This window comes from Microcaecilia unicolor, chromosome 13, assembly GCF_901765095.1.
Source record: "Microcaecilia unicolor chromosome 13, aMicUni1.1, whole genome shotgun sequence".
In the NCBI taxonomy this organism is placed as follows: domain Eukaryota; kingdom Metazoa; phylum Chordata; class Amphibia; order Gymnophiona; family Siphonopidae; genus Microcaecilia; species Microcaecilia unicolor.
In genome coordinates this window covers 53,260,789-53,278,539 of record NC_044043.1, presented here as the reverse complement: position 1 = coordinate 53,278,539, position 17,751 = coordinate 53,260,789, and the positions used below count along the sequence as shown (strand labels likewise).

Below are 17,751 nucleotides of genomic sequence, written 5' to 3'. Positions count from 1 at the left end.
CATATAGGCAGGGGCTTCCCTGTGAATGATTTTGTGGACAAGGGTGCAGACTTTGAACGCAATTCGTTCTTTTAATGGGAGCCAGTGTAGTTTTTCTCTTAGAGGTTTGACGCTCTCATATTTCGTTTTCCCAAATATGAGTCTGGCTGCTGTGTTTTGGGCGGTTTGAAGCTTCTTAATGATTTGTTCTTTGCATCCTGCATAGATGGCATTGCAGTAGTCTAGATGACTTAGCACCATTGATTGTATTAGGCTGCGGAATACGTCCCTTGGGAAGAAAGGTTTGATTCTTTTAAGTTTCCACATTGAGTAGAACATTTTCTTTGCTGTATTTTTCGCATGGTCTTTGAGTGTGAGATTGCGGTCTATTGTGACTCCCAGGATTTTCAGGCTGTCTGAGACTGGAAGGATGTATTCTGGGGTGTTAATGGTGTTGGGTTTGATTGTGTTGTATTGCGAGGACAGGATGAGACATTGTGTTTTTTCAGCGTTTAGCTTTAATTGAAAAGCGTCCGCCCATGAATTCATTGTTTGGAGGCTGTGTGTGATTTCATTTGTTATTTTGGTTATGTCTTGTTTAAACGGGATGTATATTGTGACGTCGTCTGCAAATATGTACGGGTTGAGTCCTTGGTTAGATAGCGATTTGGCTAAAGGTGTCATCATTAGGTTAAAGGGTCTGCTTTGCTCCATCCCACCATGCATTTGGAGGATAAGGCTGCTTATACTGGGCAGGAGTGCTTTTGGGGGGAGGGGGTATCTGGCCCGTGCTTCCCGCATCTCCTGATAAGATGTTTAGTGTTGTTCAGACAGGTCCTGGGAAAGAGGCCAGAAACATCTAATATAATAAAACGCACCGTGAACGTTCTGAAGACAACGTTCTGAAGCCACTCAAACACTCCCTGGCTGTAGGGTTCGTGGATTCGTGGTGTGAAGCCAGCCAGCCGTCTCTGCCCCGCCCTCGCGTCAAACGTCATGACGTCGAGGGCGGAAATTTTTTTTTAAAAAAACGGATCGCACCCACGCACGCGGTTCCGGCAGCGTCAGGGAAGGAGGCAGCGCTCCCGACATCTCTAGCCTTCCCTTCGCTGTGTTCTGCCTTCTTCTGACGTCAAGGTCTGGTCAGAAGAAGGCGGAACACAGCGAAGGGAAGGCTAGACGTCGGGAGCGCCGCCTCCTTCCCTGACGCTGCGCTGCCGGAACCGCCAAGGAGGTAAATTTAAAAAGAAAAAAAAAAAAAGGGATGTTGGGGGGAGAGAAGAGGGTGGGCAGTAAAGTTGAACAATGGGAGCGGAAGGGCAGGGGAGAAACGACAGCATGGATGCGAAGGGGGGGGGAGAAGAGGGCGGGCCAGTCTGGGACATGGGAGAGAGAGGAGCATGGATGCGAGGGGGGGGTCATGGAAGGGAGAGAGGGGACTTGCTGGAAAAGGATGAATGGAGGCGGCAGGGGACAGAAGAGCATGGATGGGCATGGATTGGGAGGGCAAGGCTCAGGGAGAGAGGGGAATTGCTGGAAAGGGATGAATGGAGGGGGCAGGGGACAGAAGAGCATGGATGGGCATGGATTGGGAGGGCAGGGCTCAGGGAGAGAGGGGAATTGCTGGAAAGGGATGAATGGAGGGGGCAGGGGACAGAGGAGCATGGATGGGCATGGATTGGGAGGGCAGGGCTCAGGGAGAGAGGGGAATTGCTGGAAAGGGATGAATGGAGGGGGCAGGGGACAGAGGAGCATGGATGGGCATGGATTGGGAGGGCAGGGCTCAGGGAGAGAGGGGAATTGCTGGATAGGGATGAATGGAGGGGACAGATGGGCATGGATGGATATGGATTGCAGGACAGGGCTCAGGGAAAGAAGGGAATTGCTGGATAGGGATGAATGGAGGGGGCAGGTGACAGAGGAGCATGGATGGGCATGGATTGGGAGGCAGGGCTCAGGGAGAGAGGGGAATTGCTGGATAGGGATGAATGGAGGGGACAGATGGGCATGGATGGATATGGATTGCAGGGCAGGGCTCAGGGAGAGAGGGGAATTGCTGGATAGGGATGAATGGAGGGGGCAGGTGACAGAGGAGCATGGATGGGCATGGATTGGGAGGGCAGGCCTCAGGGAGAGAGGGGAATTGCTGGAAAAGGATGAATGGAGGGGGCAGGGGACAGATGGGCATGGATTGGGAGGGCAGGGCTCACACTCTGTCTATCATATACAATGTCTTTCTGACTCACACTCTCACACACTCTGTCTCACACTGTATCACATTCACTCTCTATGTGCCACACAGTCACTCACACACTCGCTTGGTCTCATACACTCACTCTCACAGAGAATCTGTGTCTCACACACACTCTCTCTCTCGCACACACACACACACACACTCTCTCTCACACTGTGTCTCACATACACACTTGCACACACTCTCATTCTCACACACACACTCTCTCACAAACACACTCACACCCAGACTCACTCTCTCTCTCACACACACACACTCACACTTTCACTCTGTCTCTCACACAGTCACTCTCACATACACTCTCCCAAACATACACACTCCGAGGAAAACCTTGCTAGCGCCCGTTTCATTTGTGTCAGAAACGGGCCTTTTTTACTAGTAGATAACTGCAATGGTCTGGTACAGAAGACCATTGAATTGTCCAGGGGTGTTTGCTGATGATGAAGCAGCCCAGCCCCTGTGAGCTTTTTAGTTATCTAGCCGGGGGCTTCTTGAGGCATCACCTCTTCACTCTATAAATTTAATGTATGGTCAGATTAAATGCCAGTTGAGTCTTCACCTATCTCCTTCATTATTGTATATGGTTGTTCAGACAAAAGTACTAGGAGGAGATTGCCTTCATAATTTGCTTTAATCATTGGGTTATATTTGGTGCCACATTTAAACCTGCCAATCTATTCATGGATTTTATTTTTTAACTTTTGGGAACTTCCTCAGATTTCCTGCTTTTTCAGCAGGTTGATCAGAGGGCCATGTTAAAGCTGGCAGCCCAGGTAAGCTAATCGGCTTCATACCTTTGAGTGTTTAAAATAACCTAACTCCTTTTTGATCCAGTGCAAACTACAGCATATAAATGGACAACAAGTTAAAGTTTCTCCATCCTGCTTTGACTTTTATTTTTCAGCATTTAACTTTCTAGTAAGCTTCATCTTTATATCGGTCTTTCTCTGCGAGTTTACCAGCATGTATGTTGCATTATAGAACTGCAGTAGTAAGAAGGTCCAATACCAGCCCAATGGGATTTATGAAGACAGTTTCTGGTTCCCCGGCCTCTGCAGATGCTGCGCAGGTGATCGGGCGCAGGCTATCTACTGGGTCCTCAAGACCTTACTCCCCTTCCCCTCTAGGTAAGCACAGACTTAGACTTACAAAGCCTTCCAGAACCATTGGCTATGTTAGCAAAGTGTCTTACATCAATCTCGGAGCTAATTCCATCAGTAAGGCTTCAGGATACAGCAAATGTTTGGAGAAAATTTCTAAAATATACTACGTGTTGACAGATGAAAGACATGAGCCTGATGGTCTGAAAAATGTATAAACAACACATTGGTTTGACATGAAGAGTGCCTGCCTGTCTTTACTGACAAACCTTGTATTTCTCTAGTTGGCACCATACCTGAGCAGCTTGGCCAGTGCTTCTGTGGGCATGCTCAAGGGCAGGAATCCAGGAGCAGAAATTCCTCCGGTGGTAAGTTTGAGAGAGACTACAGTGAACGTTTAGAATGCTTTTCTCAGTTTCACGTTGTTCCAAAATAAGATGATAACATGTGGGAACCAACTTTGTAATAACTGAGAATAACGTACCATCCCAGCTTCCATAGACTATTACAGGCTGCCTGAGCTGATGTAATCGATTCTATAAAACATGGCTATGTCTCTGTAAAGGTTCAGAGTGTAGACTGGCCTGTAAATTGGAGTTTCTGACAGGTGACTTCAGATCTAATGTTGCCACTGATTGACTCTTTAATTGGCCAGGTCATATTTTCTGCCAGATGCTCATAGTAGAAATTAATAGTCCCTTGCTACTCTAAATGTGGTTGGTGTGTTGTTTTAGAATTGTAAATACTGTTTAGATTCCATATGAACAAAATACAGTGAAAATTTATCTGACCATATACACAATTTTAATAGCTGTAGGTTAGATATGAGATTTATAATGTTTCAGAGATATTACAGTTCCAATGCAGCTTGGGACACTCCTGTTTATTACTGGAAAAGTGTATGTATATATATTGACTTTTTGCCATCTCTGTACTGTCTTGTCCTATGAAAAATGAAGCAGAATCCTAGAATGATGTGACCTATGATGTAGTCTGTAAAGAAGTGGTATATATGCAGGCATTGAAGACCAAGGGGCAGCTATCAGCCTAGCATTTCTCCCAAAATTTCCCAAGGTGGTAACTTGCTTTCGATGATGGTGTTAAAGAATCAAAAGTTCTGTTGTGCAGCAGGCCAATGGTGAGAGGATCAAAAGCTTAAGTAAACCTCAAGGCATTCATTGTGGAGTTAGGCAGGTTTGTGCCATGTAAAAAGTTGCCTTTTAACAGAATGTAATGCCTGTTGTCTTAGTCACCTCAGAGGGGAGGCTTTCCTCTGAACCTAAAGGACATTTGAGAGACAAAGCGTGGGCAGGGATTTCAGATGTGGTGGTGATCACATTACATTTTACTGACCCTTTACTATTACTTATAAGATGAGAGGATTGGTGTTTTTGTGTCGTAGGGTGACGTACTAGAACTGCGCAGCAGCTGTTAATTCACTGTACTGGCTTCCTCTTAAAGCATAGACTTGAGATTCTAAACTCTGCCACCTGGACAGTTCAGGAACAAGCATTTGTAATCAAAAGCATCATTAAATATTTGAAATATTTCAAATATTTGAAAGGTATTAATCCGCAAACGAACCTTTTCTGGAGATGGGAGGGCGGTAGAACGAGAGGACATGATATGAGAGTGAAGGGGGGCAGACTCAAGAAAAATGTCAGGAAGTATTTTTTCACGGAGAGAGTGGTAGATACTTGGAATGCCCTCCCGCGGGAGGTGGTGGAGATGAAAACGGTAGCGGAATTCAAGCATGCGTGGGATAAACATAAAGGAATCCTGTGCAGAAGGAATGGATCCTCAGAAGCTTAGCCGAGATTGGGAGGCAGGGCTGGTGTTTGGGTGGTGGGGCTAGTTCTGGGCAAGACGTCTACGGTCTGTGTCCTGAAAATGGAGCTAGTTCTGGGCAAGACTTCTACGGTCTGTGTCCTGAAAATGGCAGATACAAATCAAGGTAAGGTATACACAAGAAGTAACACATATGAGTTTATCTTGTTGGGCAGACTAGATGGACCGTGCAGGTCTTTTTCTGCCGTCATCTACTATGTTACTATGTTAAATCTTTGAGATTGATTATGTAGTTCTTTGCCTTTATTTTCTGGGGAGGGACAGAGTTGATGCGTTTCAGGATTTAAAAAAATTTCACCAGTTCAGGGAAACTATTTCAATAATCATTTAGTTAGCTTCACAGAATAGTACCTTATAGGCAGCAGTGTTGCAAAGGGTAGCCCTCTTCCCTTTCATCATTGAACAGGTACAGCACAGGCCACAATACTGCAAGGGGCATCCTAGGTCCTCACACACAAGAATAGGTGCATCACAGTTACAGAAAAAGCAATTTATGCATCTCCAGTTAACCACAGTACCTTATTTTGTATTGATATTGAGGTAGGTGACAAAAGACCACATGGCACCATTATTGGTTGCCCTACATTGATTTTGAGTTTCAAATCCAGTTAAATTCCTGTCTTATTTTAGATTTTGAAATTGGATGGTCTCAATTATATAGATATGTTGATTCCATACAGTATGTATTTGCTAAAATGCTTCACTCATCCCAGCAGACTTTGTTATGCATTCCAAATGAATTGAGTCTATAGTATACTACAGCATGGACTTTTCACGTATACAAGGCTGAAATTTTACAAGTTGCTGCCTTTAGAGTGTAAAAGTAAAACCAAGTGTAAAAAAGAACAGGCCAGAAATTTCCAGAACAAGAGTTACGGAAAGAAAGGAATTGTATTTTGGAAAAAGAGCAAGACATGACATTTTTTTGATAGCTTTTAAATAAGGGGATAGAAGCAGTGGCGTAGCCACAGGTGGGCCTGGGTGGGCCAGGGCAGGCCAGGGCCCACCCAACAGCAGCACACATTTAGTGGTAGCTGATGGGGATCCCAAGCTCTGCCAGCTGAAGACCTCCCCCTGATGGTGCTGAAAGCGTTGCTCTCCACTTCAGCAGATACCGGCACCTGCGCGTACTCAGTTTTCAGCATATGCCTGCTGCAGACTGCCAAGGTGGAGAGCAGGGGGAGGGGGGAGAATGCTTGATGCCCACCCACTTCTTGTCTAGGCCCACCCAAATTCTGCTGTCTGGCTATGCCCCTGGATAGAAGATCTGGTTGGATGGGGCTCACAGGTAAGTTGATAGTAAAATTGTTATATGCAAAGGGGTAAGTGTACACCTCTATTTTGATGAGGTGTGCAATCAAATGTCCTTTGAGATGGTAAACATTTATTCCATATCATCAAGCTGATCAATCCATAGACTGGTGGGTTGTGTCCATCTACCAGCAGGTGGAGATAGAGAGCAAACTTTTGCCTCCCTATATGTGGTCATGTGCTGCCGGAAACTCCCCTGTATGTTCTCTATCTCAGCAGGTGGTGGTCACACACAGCAGCAGCTCTGGCTAGGCCTCCAAGCCTAATTTTTAGGTTTTGTTGAGTGCCTGGGGTTGAGGGCTCTTTTGAGCAAGTGCAAACCTGGTGGTGCCAGGTCCCTCCTTTTCTCCCCCCTCCCGCTGGCTCCGTTAAAAAAAAAAAAAAAAAAAAAAATTTTGAACGTCCTTAAAGGCGTTTATTTCGACGTTTATTTAAGCGTCTATTGCAGTTACTCACTGGGACACCAGGTCGTTACAACTCGGAGCGGACAGCAGGTAATTTTTACCTTTTTATAGCGGGCAGGGGGTTCCCCGATTCTTCTCCTCGTGGCATATGGCGTCGGAGGGCGAGGGCGCAAAGGGTCGCTCCCCGGGTCGCTTGAGCGCTTCTAGAGGGGATGCGGGGGTCTTAAAGCCTGATTCGCCCTTGTTGGGTGACAGTTTCGTGACCGATGAATGTCCCGGTCCTTCCTCCGGCGTGGCGGGTTTTCCCGCCATAAACGCCCATCCCCCGCTCCTCGCCTCCGCCATCTTGGCCGGCCACGCGGCTCGGACGGCTTCTTCTTGGGCCGCCCTTGAGGTTGGAGACAGTAATGCCATGAACGCCCTTAATTTGGGCGACGGCACAGAAGCGGCTAAAGTTAAGAGCCGTTCTTCCCGCGCGGCTCCTTCGCGGAGTTTCGCGCCGGACGCCATTTTGGATGCGCAGCATGTCTCTCCCCCGCTATTGCGAGCGCCGGTTGAGGGTGCGTCTAGGGCTGTTGCCCAGGCTGCGGAAGTGCACAGTCTGGGGGGTTTCTCCCCCGAGTTTGTTTTGCTGCTGCATCAGGCCTTCCTCATGCACAACGCTGCCCCTGCTCCCTCGTCTGGTAAAGAGGTTGAGGTTCCCAGAGGTAAACGCCCTCGGGTTGATTCCCAGGCCTTGGAGGAATTTGTCTCCTCCGATGTAGATGAGGGCAGCGTGTCTGAGGTCTCCCAACGGTCCTTTGCGGATTCCTTGGAGGAGACGGATCCCCGCTCGGATGGAGCGGATGACCCCTCTGCAGCGCGGCTTTTTAGCCCAGAGGATTTGCCCAACCTGTTGTTACAGGCCATGGACACTTTGAAGATTTCCTCTCCGGAGGACGTCTCTCCCTCAGCCCCTGTTGGCTCTGCCATTATGCTGGGGACGAAGCGCCCGCCTAGAACCTTCCACGTGCATGATGCCATGCACACCTTAATTTCGGCTCAATGGGATGTCCCAGAAGCGAGCCTTAAAGTGGCTAGGGCTATGTCCCGCCTCTATCCTTTGGCTGTGAGTGAACGTGAGGCCTATCTGTGGCCTACCGTGGATTCTTTAATCACTGCGGTGACTAAGAAAACGGCGTTGCCGGTGGAAGGTGGCACGGCCCTAAAGGACGCCCAAGACAGAAGATTGGAGGCGGCCTTAAGGTCGTCCTTTGAGGCGGCTGCTTTAAGTTTGCAGGCCTCAGTTTGCGGCTCCTATGTGGCCAGGGCGTGCCTGACTATGGTGCAGCGGGCTTCCCCCTCGGATCATTCCTTGAGGGCTGATTGGCCGGCCCTGGAATCGGGCTTAGCCTATTTGGCAGACTTGCTGTATGATGTCTTGAGGGCCTCAGCGAAAGGCATGGCTCAGACAATCTCTGCGCGGCGGTGGCTTTGGCTGAAACATTGGTCTGCTGACCACGCCTCTAAATCCCGCCTGGCTAGGTTGCCTTTTAAAGGCAAGCTGCTCTTTGGGGTCGAGCTGGACAAAATCGTGACCGATCTCGGCACGTCTAAGGGCAAGAAATTACCAGAGGTCAGGGCTCGGGCTAGTACTCGTCCCGGTACCTCCAGAGGACGGTTGCAGGAAGCCCGTCGGTACCGCCCGTGCAAGTCGGGTTCCTCTGCCCCCTCTTCCTTCAAGAGGAATTTCTCCCCCAAGCAGCATTCCTTTCGCAGAGACCGCCGTCCCGGAGGTGCTCCCTCCGGTCCTCCCCCAGGGTCTCGTACCCAATGACGGGGTCTTGGTCCACGCCCCAGTGCAGATTGGAGGACGGCTGTCCTCGTTTCTGGGCGAGTGGACCACAATAACTTCAGACGCGTGGGTGCTGGAAGTCATCAGAGACGGCTACAAACTAGAGTTCTGCCGACCCTTAAAAGACGGGTTTGTACTCTCTCCCTGCAAGTCTCCGGTCAAAGCTGTGGCAGTGCAGCAGACCTTGGACAATCTGATCCGCCTGGGCGCGGTCGTTCCGGTGCCAGAAAGTCAGCTTGGCAAGGGACGTTACTCCATTTACTTTGTGGTACCAAAGAAAGGAGGTTCTGTCCGGCCTATCCTCGACCTCAAAGGGGTCAATCGGGCCTTGAAAGTGCGGCACTTTCGCATGGAGACTCTCCGCTCTGTTATAGCGGCAGTGAAGGCAGGAGAGTTCCTGGCATCCTTGGACATCAAGGAAGCGTACCTGCATATTCCCATCTGGCCTCCTCATCAACGCTTTCTGCGTTTTGCAGTCCTGGGACGACACTTCCAGTTCAGAGCCCTCCCTTTCGGGTTGGCTACTGCTCCGCGGACCTTTTCCAAAGTAATGGTGGTCATCGCGGCCTTCCTACGAAAGGAAGGGGTACAAGTCCATCCTTATCTGGACGACTGGTTGATCCGAGCCCCCTCTTATGCAGAGTGCGGCAAAGCTGTGGACCGGGTAGTTGCTCTTTTGAGCTCCCTGGGATGGATCATCAACTGGGAGAAGAGCCAGCTGCGCCCGACTCAGTCCCTGGAGTACCTGGGAGTTCGATTCGACACCCAAGTGGGCAGAGTGTTCCTGCCAGACAATCGGATTGTCAAACTTCAGGCTCAGGTGGATCAGTTCCTAGTAGCCTCTCCCCTTCGGGCTTGGGACTATGTGCAGCTGTTGGGCTCTATGACGGCCATGATGGAAGTTGTGCCCTGGGCCAGGGCTCATATGAGACCACTTCAACACTCTTTGCTGCAGCGCTGGACTCCGATGTCGGAGGATTATGCTGTGCGCCTTCCCTTGGACCCAGCAGTGCGCAAGGCGCTGAGCTGGTGGATGCAGACAGACAAGTTGTCTGCGGGAATGCCTCTGGTGACCCCAGAGTGGATTGTCGTCACGACGGACGCCTCGTTGTCGGGCTGGGGAGCCCACTGCTTGGGAAGGACAGCGCAGGGGCTCTGGTCTCCTGCAGAGGCAAAGTGGTCTATCAACCTCCTGGAACTCAGAGCCATTCGGTTGGCGCTTTTGGAGTTCATCCCGGTACTGGTGTTGAAGCCTGTACGGGTCCTGTCGGACAATGCCACGGCTGTGGCCTATGTCAACCGCCAGGGAGGTACCAAGAGCGCCCCTCTAGCCAAGGAGGCTATGAATCTTTGCCAGTGGGCGGAAGCGAACCTGGAGCAGCTTTCAGCGGCCCACATTGCCGGAGTCATGAATGTCAAGGCGGACTTTCTCAGTCGCCATACCTTGGAGCCCGGAGAGTGGCAGCGATCTGCTCAGGCGTTCTTGGACATCACGAAGCGCTGGGGCCAGCCGAGCCTAGATCTGATGGCGTCATCGGCCAATTGCCAAGTGCCGCGCTTTTTCAGCAGAGGACGGGACCCTTGATCCCTGGGAGTAGATGCTCTTCTCCAACAGTGGCCGACACAAGAGCTTCTCTATGTGTTCCCGCCCTGGCCCATGTTGGGCAGGGTGCTAGACCGGGTGGCAAAGCATCCCGGCAGGGTAATCCTGGTGGGTCCGGATTGGCCCAGGCGTCCCTGGTATGCGGACTTGATCAGGCTCTCAGTCGACGATCCTCTGCGGCTGCCAGTGGAGCAGGGCCTGTTACATCAGGGTCCCGTGGTGATGGAGGATCCCTCCCCCTTTGGTCTTACGGCCTGGCTATTGAGCGGCAGCGTCTGAGGAAGAAGGGCTTCTCAGACAAGGTCATCGCCACTATGCTGAGAGCGAGGAAGCGCTCTACTTCTACTGCTTACGCCAGGGTTTGGCGTATCTTTGCAGCGTGGTGTGAAGCAGGCTCACTTTCTCCCTTCACTGCTCCAATTTCTTCAGTGTTGGCGTTCCTGCAAGAAGGTCTGGAGAAAGGCCTGTCGCTCAGTTCCCTTAAAGTCCAGGTAGCGGCTCTGGCTTGCTTCAGGGGCCGCCTGAAGGGTGCTTCCCTGGATTCGCAGCCAGATGTGGTGCGCTTTCTCAAGGGAGTTAATCACCTGCGCCCTCCTCTGCACTCAGTGGTGCCTGCGTGGAATCTCAACCTGGTACTAAGAGCATTGCAGAAGCCGCCTTTTGAACCCTTGTCGAGGGCATCTCTGAAAGACCTGACGTTGAAAGCAGTCTTTTTGGTGGCTATCACTTCAGCCAGAAGAGTTTCCGAGCTCCAGGCGCTCTCATGTCGAGAGCCTTTTCTGCAGTTCACTGAGGCAGGAGTGACTATTCGCACAGTGCCTTCCTTCCTGCCCAAGATTGTTTCTCGCTTCCATGTGAATCAGCAGCTCTGTCTCCCTTCCTTTCGTAGGGAGGAATACCCAGAGGAGTACTCTGCTCTTAAATATCTGGATGTGAGACGAGTCATCATCAGATACTTGGAAGTGACCAATGATTTCCGGAAATCGGATCATCTGTTTGTCCTGTTTGCAGGTCCTCGTAAGGGTCTGCAGGCTGCTAAGCCTACAGTGGCAAGATGGGTCAAGGAAGCCATTGCAGCGGCTTATGTGGCCGCGGGGAAGGTGCCGCCTATCCAGCTGAAGGCTCACTCCACGAGGGCTCAGGCGGCCTCGATGGCAGAGGCCGGATCCGTCTCCTTGGAAGAGATATGCAAGGCGGCAACTTGGGCTTCGGCTCATACATTCTCCAAGCATTACCGTTTGACTGTGGCTGCACGGGCGGAGGCCCGGTTTGGAGCTTCAGTGTTGAGGTCAGGGATTTCAATGTCCCGCCCTGGGTGAGTACTGCTTCGGTACATCCCACCAGTCTATGGATTGATCAGCTTGATGATATGGAAGGTAAAATTATGTATAATCATACCTGATAATTTTCTTTCCATTAATCATAGCTGATCAATCCATAGTCCCTCCCAGATATCTGTACTGTTTTTATTCTGGTTGCATTTCAGGTTCAAGTTTAGTCTTCAGTTACTTCAGAAAGACTTCGTGTTCAAGTTTTTTCACTTGGATTCTTCAAGAGTTAAGACGAGTTTGTGTTACAGTGAGCTGCTGCATTCCTCTCCCCTCCGTTTTACGGGGCTGGATTGAGACTTAAAATTCTGCCGGCACTCCCTCCCGCTTCGTGCGGCTGTAGGGCAGCTTTGTACCCCTCCCGCTTCGGCGGTGTTAGGGTCAGTCAGCTCCTCCCGCGGTTGCGGTTGCAGGATAAGCCAGATCCCCCCGCATCGGCGGGTGTGGTGTCCCTCCCCCGCTCCACGGGGATGAGCTGGACGGATTCCCCTCCCCCACTTGTGTGGGGATGAGCTGGGTTAATTCCCCTCCCCCGTTTCGGCGGTGGTGAGCTGGGCAGAGTGTCCCTTCGTGGGTGTAATTCTCTAAGTGCTGAGTCCTGCGGATGGAGCTTTGATATCGACATACTGAGGAGTTTCCGGCAGCACATGACCACATATAGGGAGGCAAAAGTTTGCTCTCTATCTCCACCTGCTGGTAGATGGACACAACCCACCAGTCTATGGATTGTTCAGCTATGATTAATGGAAAGAAAATTATCAGGTATGATTATACATAATTTTACCTTCGTTTTGTTTTTATTATTACAAGTACAGCACATGCAGAGGCAGTGTAAGGTGTCCCCCTACATAAAAGAACTAGTGCAGCACTGCAGGTTCCCCTCCCCCTTGTTTATTTCCTGTTGTGATGGGCAGCATCTGAATTCCCATTCAGTCTTTGGCCTGTGTACTGAGATTACCAGCTATAGCGACAGGTGTGATGATGATTTTGGATTTAGGTCACACCTTTTCAGTAGTAGATAAGGCAAATTATATTCAGGGATACTCGGTATTTCCCTGTTTCCAGAGGGCTTACATTCTAAATAATGGTGTTCAAAATGTGTTTGAATACGTCACCTGGGAACTAGACTAGCACTGATTTTCTTTTCCATTCCTTTCAGTATCTTTATTAACTCTTTATTCTGTTTATTCTTAATATAACATTCATATTCTCTACCTCCAGGGTCTCCAGTGCCACAGTCTCAGTCGCCACAGTCTTTAATGGGCGCCAGGCTGCAGAGTGCCCCTACTCTAACGGATATCTACCAGAACAAACAGAAGCTTCGAAAGCAGCATTCAGACCCTGTGTGCCCTTCATATGCAGGACATGGATTCAGCCACTCCCCACAGCCATGTAGGCCAGTCAGTCTTGGAGCATCTCCTACAAAGCACATGGGATCCTCGCCGAGGAGCTCAGAATGGCTGTATAAAACTCCTTTGCCAACGATTATTGGATCCCCTACTAAGGTAATGTTTTTTAAACATTTTTTCTTCATAGCTTTCTGTAGCCCTTCAGAGGGATTTCCTTGTCCCATGTGTTACCTTGTGGCTTTCCTCCTCATAGCATGGTTTGAGGAGACTTTGGGTATCATTTTCAGAGCACTTGAACTTACAAAGTTGCATAGGTTATTATGTAAGTCTGTGCTTTGAAAATACACTTCTTTGTGACTTCTTACTTTCTACTGTAAATGCACACACATGTACATGTATTCGTTTCTGGTGCTCATCAAATCTTGGTGCCAAGAGTGCCTTAGGATCTTCTCTGTAACTCAGAATCCTTTATTAGTCTCCAGAAGTTTAATTAGCTGTTTTGAACTCATTTTTCTTTTCCTGGCCATTGGTTACTTCAGAGTCTGCCTTTTCACCATGATTTGGTAAGTACCCTCCCATCCCTCCACCCTTACTCTTAGTTCTAATGAATTTTAATTTGTGATACCCAAAGGTGTACCCTGCTGTTAGAAAATCAAACATTTCCCAGTGAGATCTTACTAAATTATAACTAACTTCTTTTTAGGCTACAGCTCCATTCAAGATTCCAAAAACTCAAGCATCTTCCAATTTGCTGGCTTTAGTTACCCATCAGGGACCTGTAGATGTCCCCGTACAGTCTAAAGACATGGTGGACCCTCGAGACATTTCACATTGTCACTGTGTACATGCTGAAAAGCAGATCCCTGCAGAATCTGGCAAGGTCATATTTGGACGGTAAAGATAGCTTTCATTTTATAAGTTGCCTTTATGTGCCTACAAATTTTATGGACTGTTTAGAATACATTAAAGTAGGAGTTTGAAAATGTACAGTATGCTGTGTAGATCAGTGAAAATATAGAAAAATTCAAAAGGGGTTGATATTCAAAGTGATTTAGCCAACTGTTCATGGCCAATTGAATAACTTGTGTGGGGGCTATCTGCTGGTATTCAATGGCATGTAGCTGGTTAGTGCTGCTGAATATCACCACAGACTGCTAAAATGAAAGTTGGCTAGTATTGTGAGCAGTATGGGGGTGGAGTTGGCACTTGTGTGGTTAAGTGGCGATATTCAGCACTGGACCACCTAAGTTAAGTGGCCAAATCGGACCGAATAAACACAGTCCAATCTTTATGCAGTGTCAGGCAGTTAAGTTCTGAATATCGCATTTAACGGCATAAGAGATAGCCGGTTGCATACACCTGGATTATTCAGTGCCAGTGCCTGTACTTGGCCTGGCATTGAATATCCGAAAACACTATCACCAGTGACTAAAAATATACTGCCGCCAACTGAATATCATCTACCCCAGTGTAATTAAGAATAGGGAAATGAAGGTTCTTGTTTGCATCTGTCTTTACATTATTTGTCACATAGCAAACCCAAATTAGCTCAAAGAATTGCCATAACAGAGTAGTTGAATTGAATAAATTTAGATGAAGTTAGCTGTTTCTCTGTGGGGCAATCAGGACTCGGCCACACGAAAGGTGGCATTATCCAACACTACATTGAGTTCTGTCAGAGCTCGATAAGTGCAAAGCTGCCATGCTGCAGTCACTGTCTCCATTATGCCAGTCTTTTTGTCCATGTGCAAACCATGCTAATTTTCCTTGTTCTCTTCTTCCTCAAAAAGAAAATAAGAAAATCTAGGAAAATCATAACGGTGACAGACTCTAGATGTTCTAAGAACATTCGTTGAGTGTGATCTTGCCCACCTTATTTTCACAATACCTAAAAAACTTGGCTTCCAGTAATATCCTTAGTATAATGAAGAAATGGCATTAAAAAATGCTTTTGATCGGGGAGAAAGTGACGTCACCAGCAGAGAAGGCTGTTTAGCCGTGGAGCTCCTCCGGACCTCTCCAACTTCAGCTATAATTAACACAGTGTTTGACATTTCTTTTGCATTAAAGTGTGAGTATTATACTGCGGAGCGCACCAAGCAGATGATGAGCTGCAAGGGAAAACCCAATCTAAAGGCATTTGTGCCTACCAGCTGACTGCTGCAGCGGAGCAGTCCCATAGCAATATGGCGTCGCTGCACGTGGAGCCTCCCTAGCTGGGTGCTTCAGGGGCAGTTTTGACCGAAGATGAGGATACTCGCATGGTGGAGCGCAGTGAGCTTAGAGGCTAGCTCGATGAATTAAAAGCTGCTATGATGTCCATCAAACAGGAGCTGCATCAGGATGTGTAAAGTGGTACAAGACTTGGGGCAACAGCTAAATGAATTTGAAGAACAGGTTATAGACCACGATGGAGAGTTGGAGATTTCAAAAAAGATGTGCAGTTTTGGACAATAAACACAAGGAGCTGTTACTAAGGTTGGAGGATGGTGAAAATAGGACGCAACAGAATAATTTGCAGGCTTCAGAGTTCTGGAAGTGAGGTCGGAACTGGAACCCAATGTGCAGACTTTGATGCGGGACATATGGCGTCAGTTTCTTTTGGTGGCTAATCCAGAGAGTGAGTTGCCAGAGATAGAATTTGAGAGAGTGCACTGTGCCCTTGGTTCTAAGGTAGGAGAGGGTCTTAGAGACCTGGTGGCTTGTTCTTTTGTGCTTTCCCTTGAAGGAACAAATTCTGCAGACAGTGTGCAAGGTGGGCCATATCTTATGGGAGGGCTCTAAAGTGGAACTGTATTTGGTCACGTCTGTGATTACTTTACATAAATGCCGCAAATTTCAAGATATCACTCATTGCCTTACCTGTCATAATATACGATATTGGCACTATCCATTTGATCTCTCATTTACATTTGCTAGCCATCTTCGTAAAGTTACAATGCTCGCCGAGGCCCACACTCTGCTGCAGGATGCTAAACTACTATCTGATGCAGAGGAGAGTGAGCAGAGTGACCCTCGGGAGCACAGATCTTCTCAGCTCACTCAGCGCTGTCTGCGGGGACCCCAGAAGGAGTGACATTTACAGCACAACTCTGATGGGGCTGGGGCCCTCCAGTACTTTGGATTGGCCGGGTTGAGAGAGCTCCGTCTCTCCATTGTGGTGTGTGTATTACTGCTGTCTGCTCAGTGGACAGTTTGCTGATTATTTGGACCTGTTGGAGTTCTTGCTGATATTCTTTTGTTAGCTTTTTTTTTTTTTTTTTACTAGATTCTTGTTTTTGGTCCAACACTTTAATGGTTTGGATTTTTGCCCATATGGGGGGGGGGGGGATGCCTGCAGAGGGCTTTGCTTCCTCTCTGGACCTGAAGGCTGATGGGTCACTTATTAGATTTGAGGAGGACAGTGGTGGTGGGGGGTCTGGATAGGTGGGAATGTGTTGTGTATTGAGGGACAGGGTTACGGGGGGTTGTTGGGGATTTTTTATGGATCTTTACTCATGCTGGATGGGTGGGTTTAATTATGCTATGCTCTGTTTTCTGTGTATTTTAAATGGGTTCCACTAAACTTATTATGTTGATGTTGAATGTGAGGTGCCACATAAGCGCCAACTGCTTTTCAAGGAAGCTGATCAATTGCAAGTAGGGGTGGGGTTCTTGTAAGATACACATCTTAAGCCCTTCCAATGAGCACTTGCTTTCCCATAAACATTATCCCCTTATATATTTGACTTCTAAGCAAAGGGATGTTAAAACCAATGGGGTGGGTATCATTTTTGCACACTCAGGTTCTTGACAATCCAAAATTAGTTGGGGCACTACTTACTTTTGAAGATTGAACTCAACCAGGCTGTCTATACTCTAGTCAGTGTGTATGTGCCTAATACTGACCAGAAGCCTTTTTTTTTTTTTTTTTTTTTTAGGAAATCGACTATTTGCTTAGGGATAAGGTGGAGGGTCACCTTCTCTTGGAGGGTGGAGGGATTTTAATTTGATTTTTGATGCACAGCTGGATAATTGTACACCTTGGGTTCAGTCTGGGCAAGCAGACAGGAAACGATTTTGTGCTCTTTTTGACGTTTGGGATTTGGTTGACCCCTGGTGATATTGGCATCCTACCACTAGAGATTATACTTGCTATTCTAGAGTGCATGACTTTTACTCTTGGATTGATTGGGGGGGGGGGGGGGGGAGTTGTGATCTGGTTTCCTGGGTGGATACTGTGGCTATAGATCCCAGAGTATGGTCTGACCATGCGTCCGTATAGTTGTCTCTATGCAATGAAATCCCTCATCTTCGATCGGCGTTATTGGAGGTTTAATGATGGCCTCCTCCTAGATCCCAAAATTGTGGTCCAACTAGAGAAGGACCTGTGTGACTATCTCCAGTTTAATGCTGGGACTGATGCTTCTCCTTTTAACTTCCCGGAGAGCTTGAAGGTGGTAATGCGGGATAATATTATCACCTTAGTGCAGACATAGAGAGTGCAAACAGAAATGGGAGCAGCTGAGACAGCAATTGGTTAAGCTAGAGACCTCTCAGAAATGTGGTCAAGGAAAGACGTCTCTGCTTGCACAAATGGGCAGGCTTCAAAATGACCTACGTGCTTCTGTGTACAAAGGAAGAAAAGGTCTGATGACCTTAAAGTTTCCAAACAGGTGGAAAAAGTTACTGTCGTAGCCAGAAGGATGCTTGGGTGCATAAGGAGAGGGATGACCAGCAGGAACAAAGAGGTGATAGTGCC

The 17,751-nt window shown here is 48.2% G+C and overlaps 1 protein-coding gene across 4 annotated transcripts in view; it reads left to right on the top strand.

Annotated features, from left to right (window-relative positions):
• ULK2 (unc-51 like autophagy activating kinase 2) overlaps nt 1-17,751 on the top strand; it is a 219,040-nt gene that overhangs the window by 125,256 nt on the left and 76,033 nt on the right. For all 4 annotated transcript variants that reach the window (XM_030222096.1, XM_030222094.1, XM_030222095.1 and 1 more), the window contains 4 exons: nt 3,215-3,360; nt 3,618-3,701; nt 12,883-13,166; nt 13,714-13,904. In XM_030222096.1, coding sequence (XP_030077956.1) covers nt 3,215-3,360; nt 3,618-3,701; nt 12,883-13,166; nt 13,714-13,904 — 705 coding nt within the window. The remainder of the gene's footprint in view (nt 1-3,214; nt 3,361-3,617; nt 3,702-12,882; nt 13,167-13,713; nt 13,905-17,751) is intronic.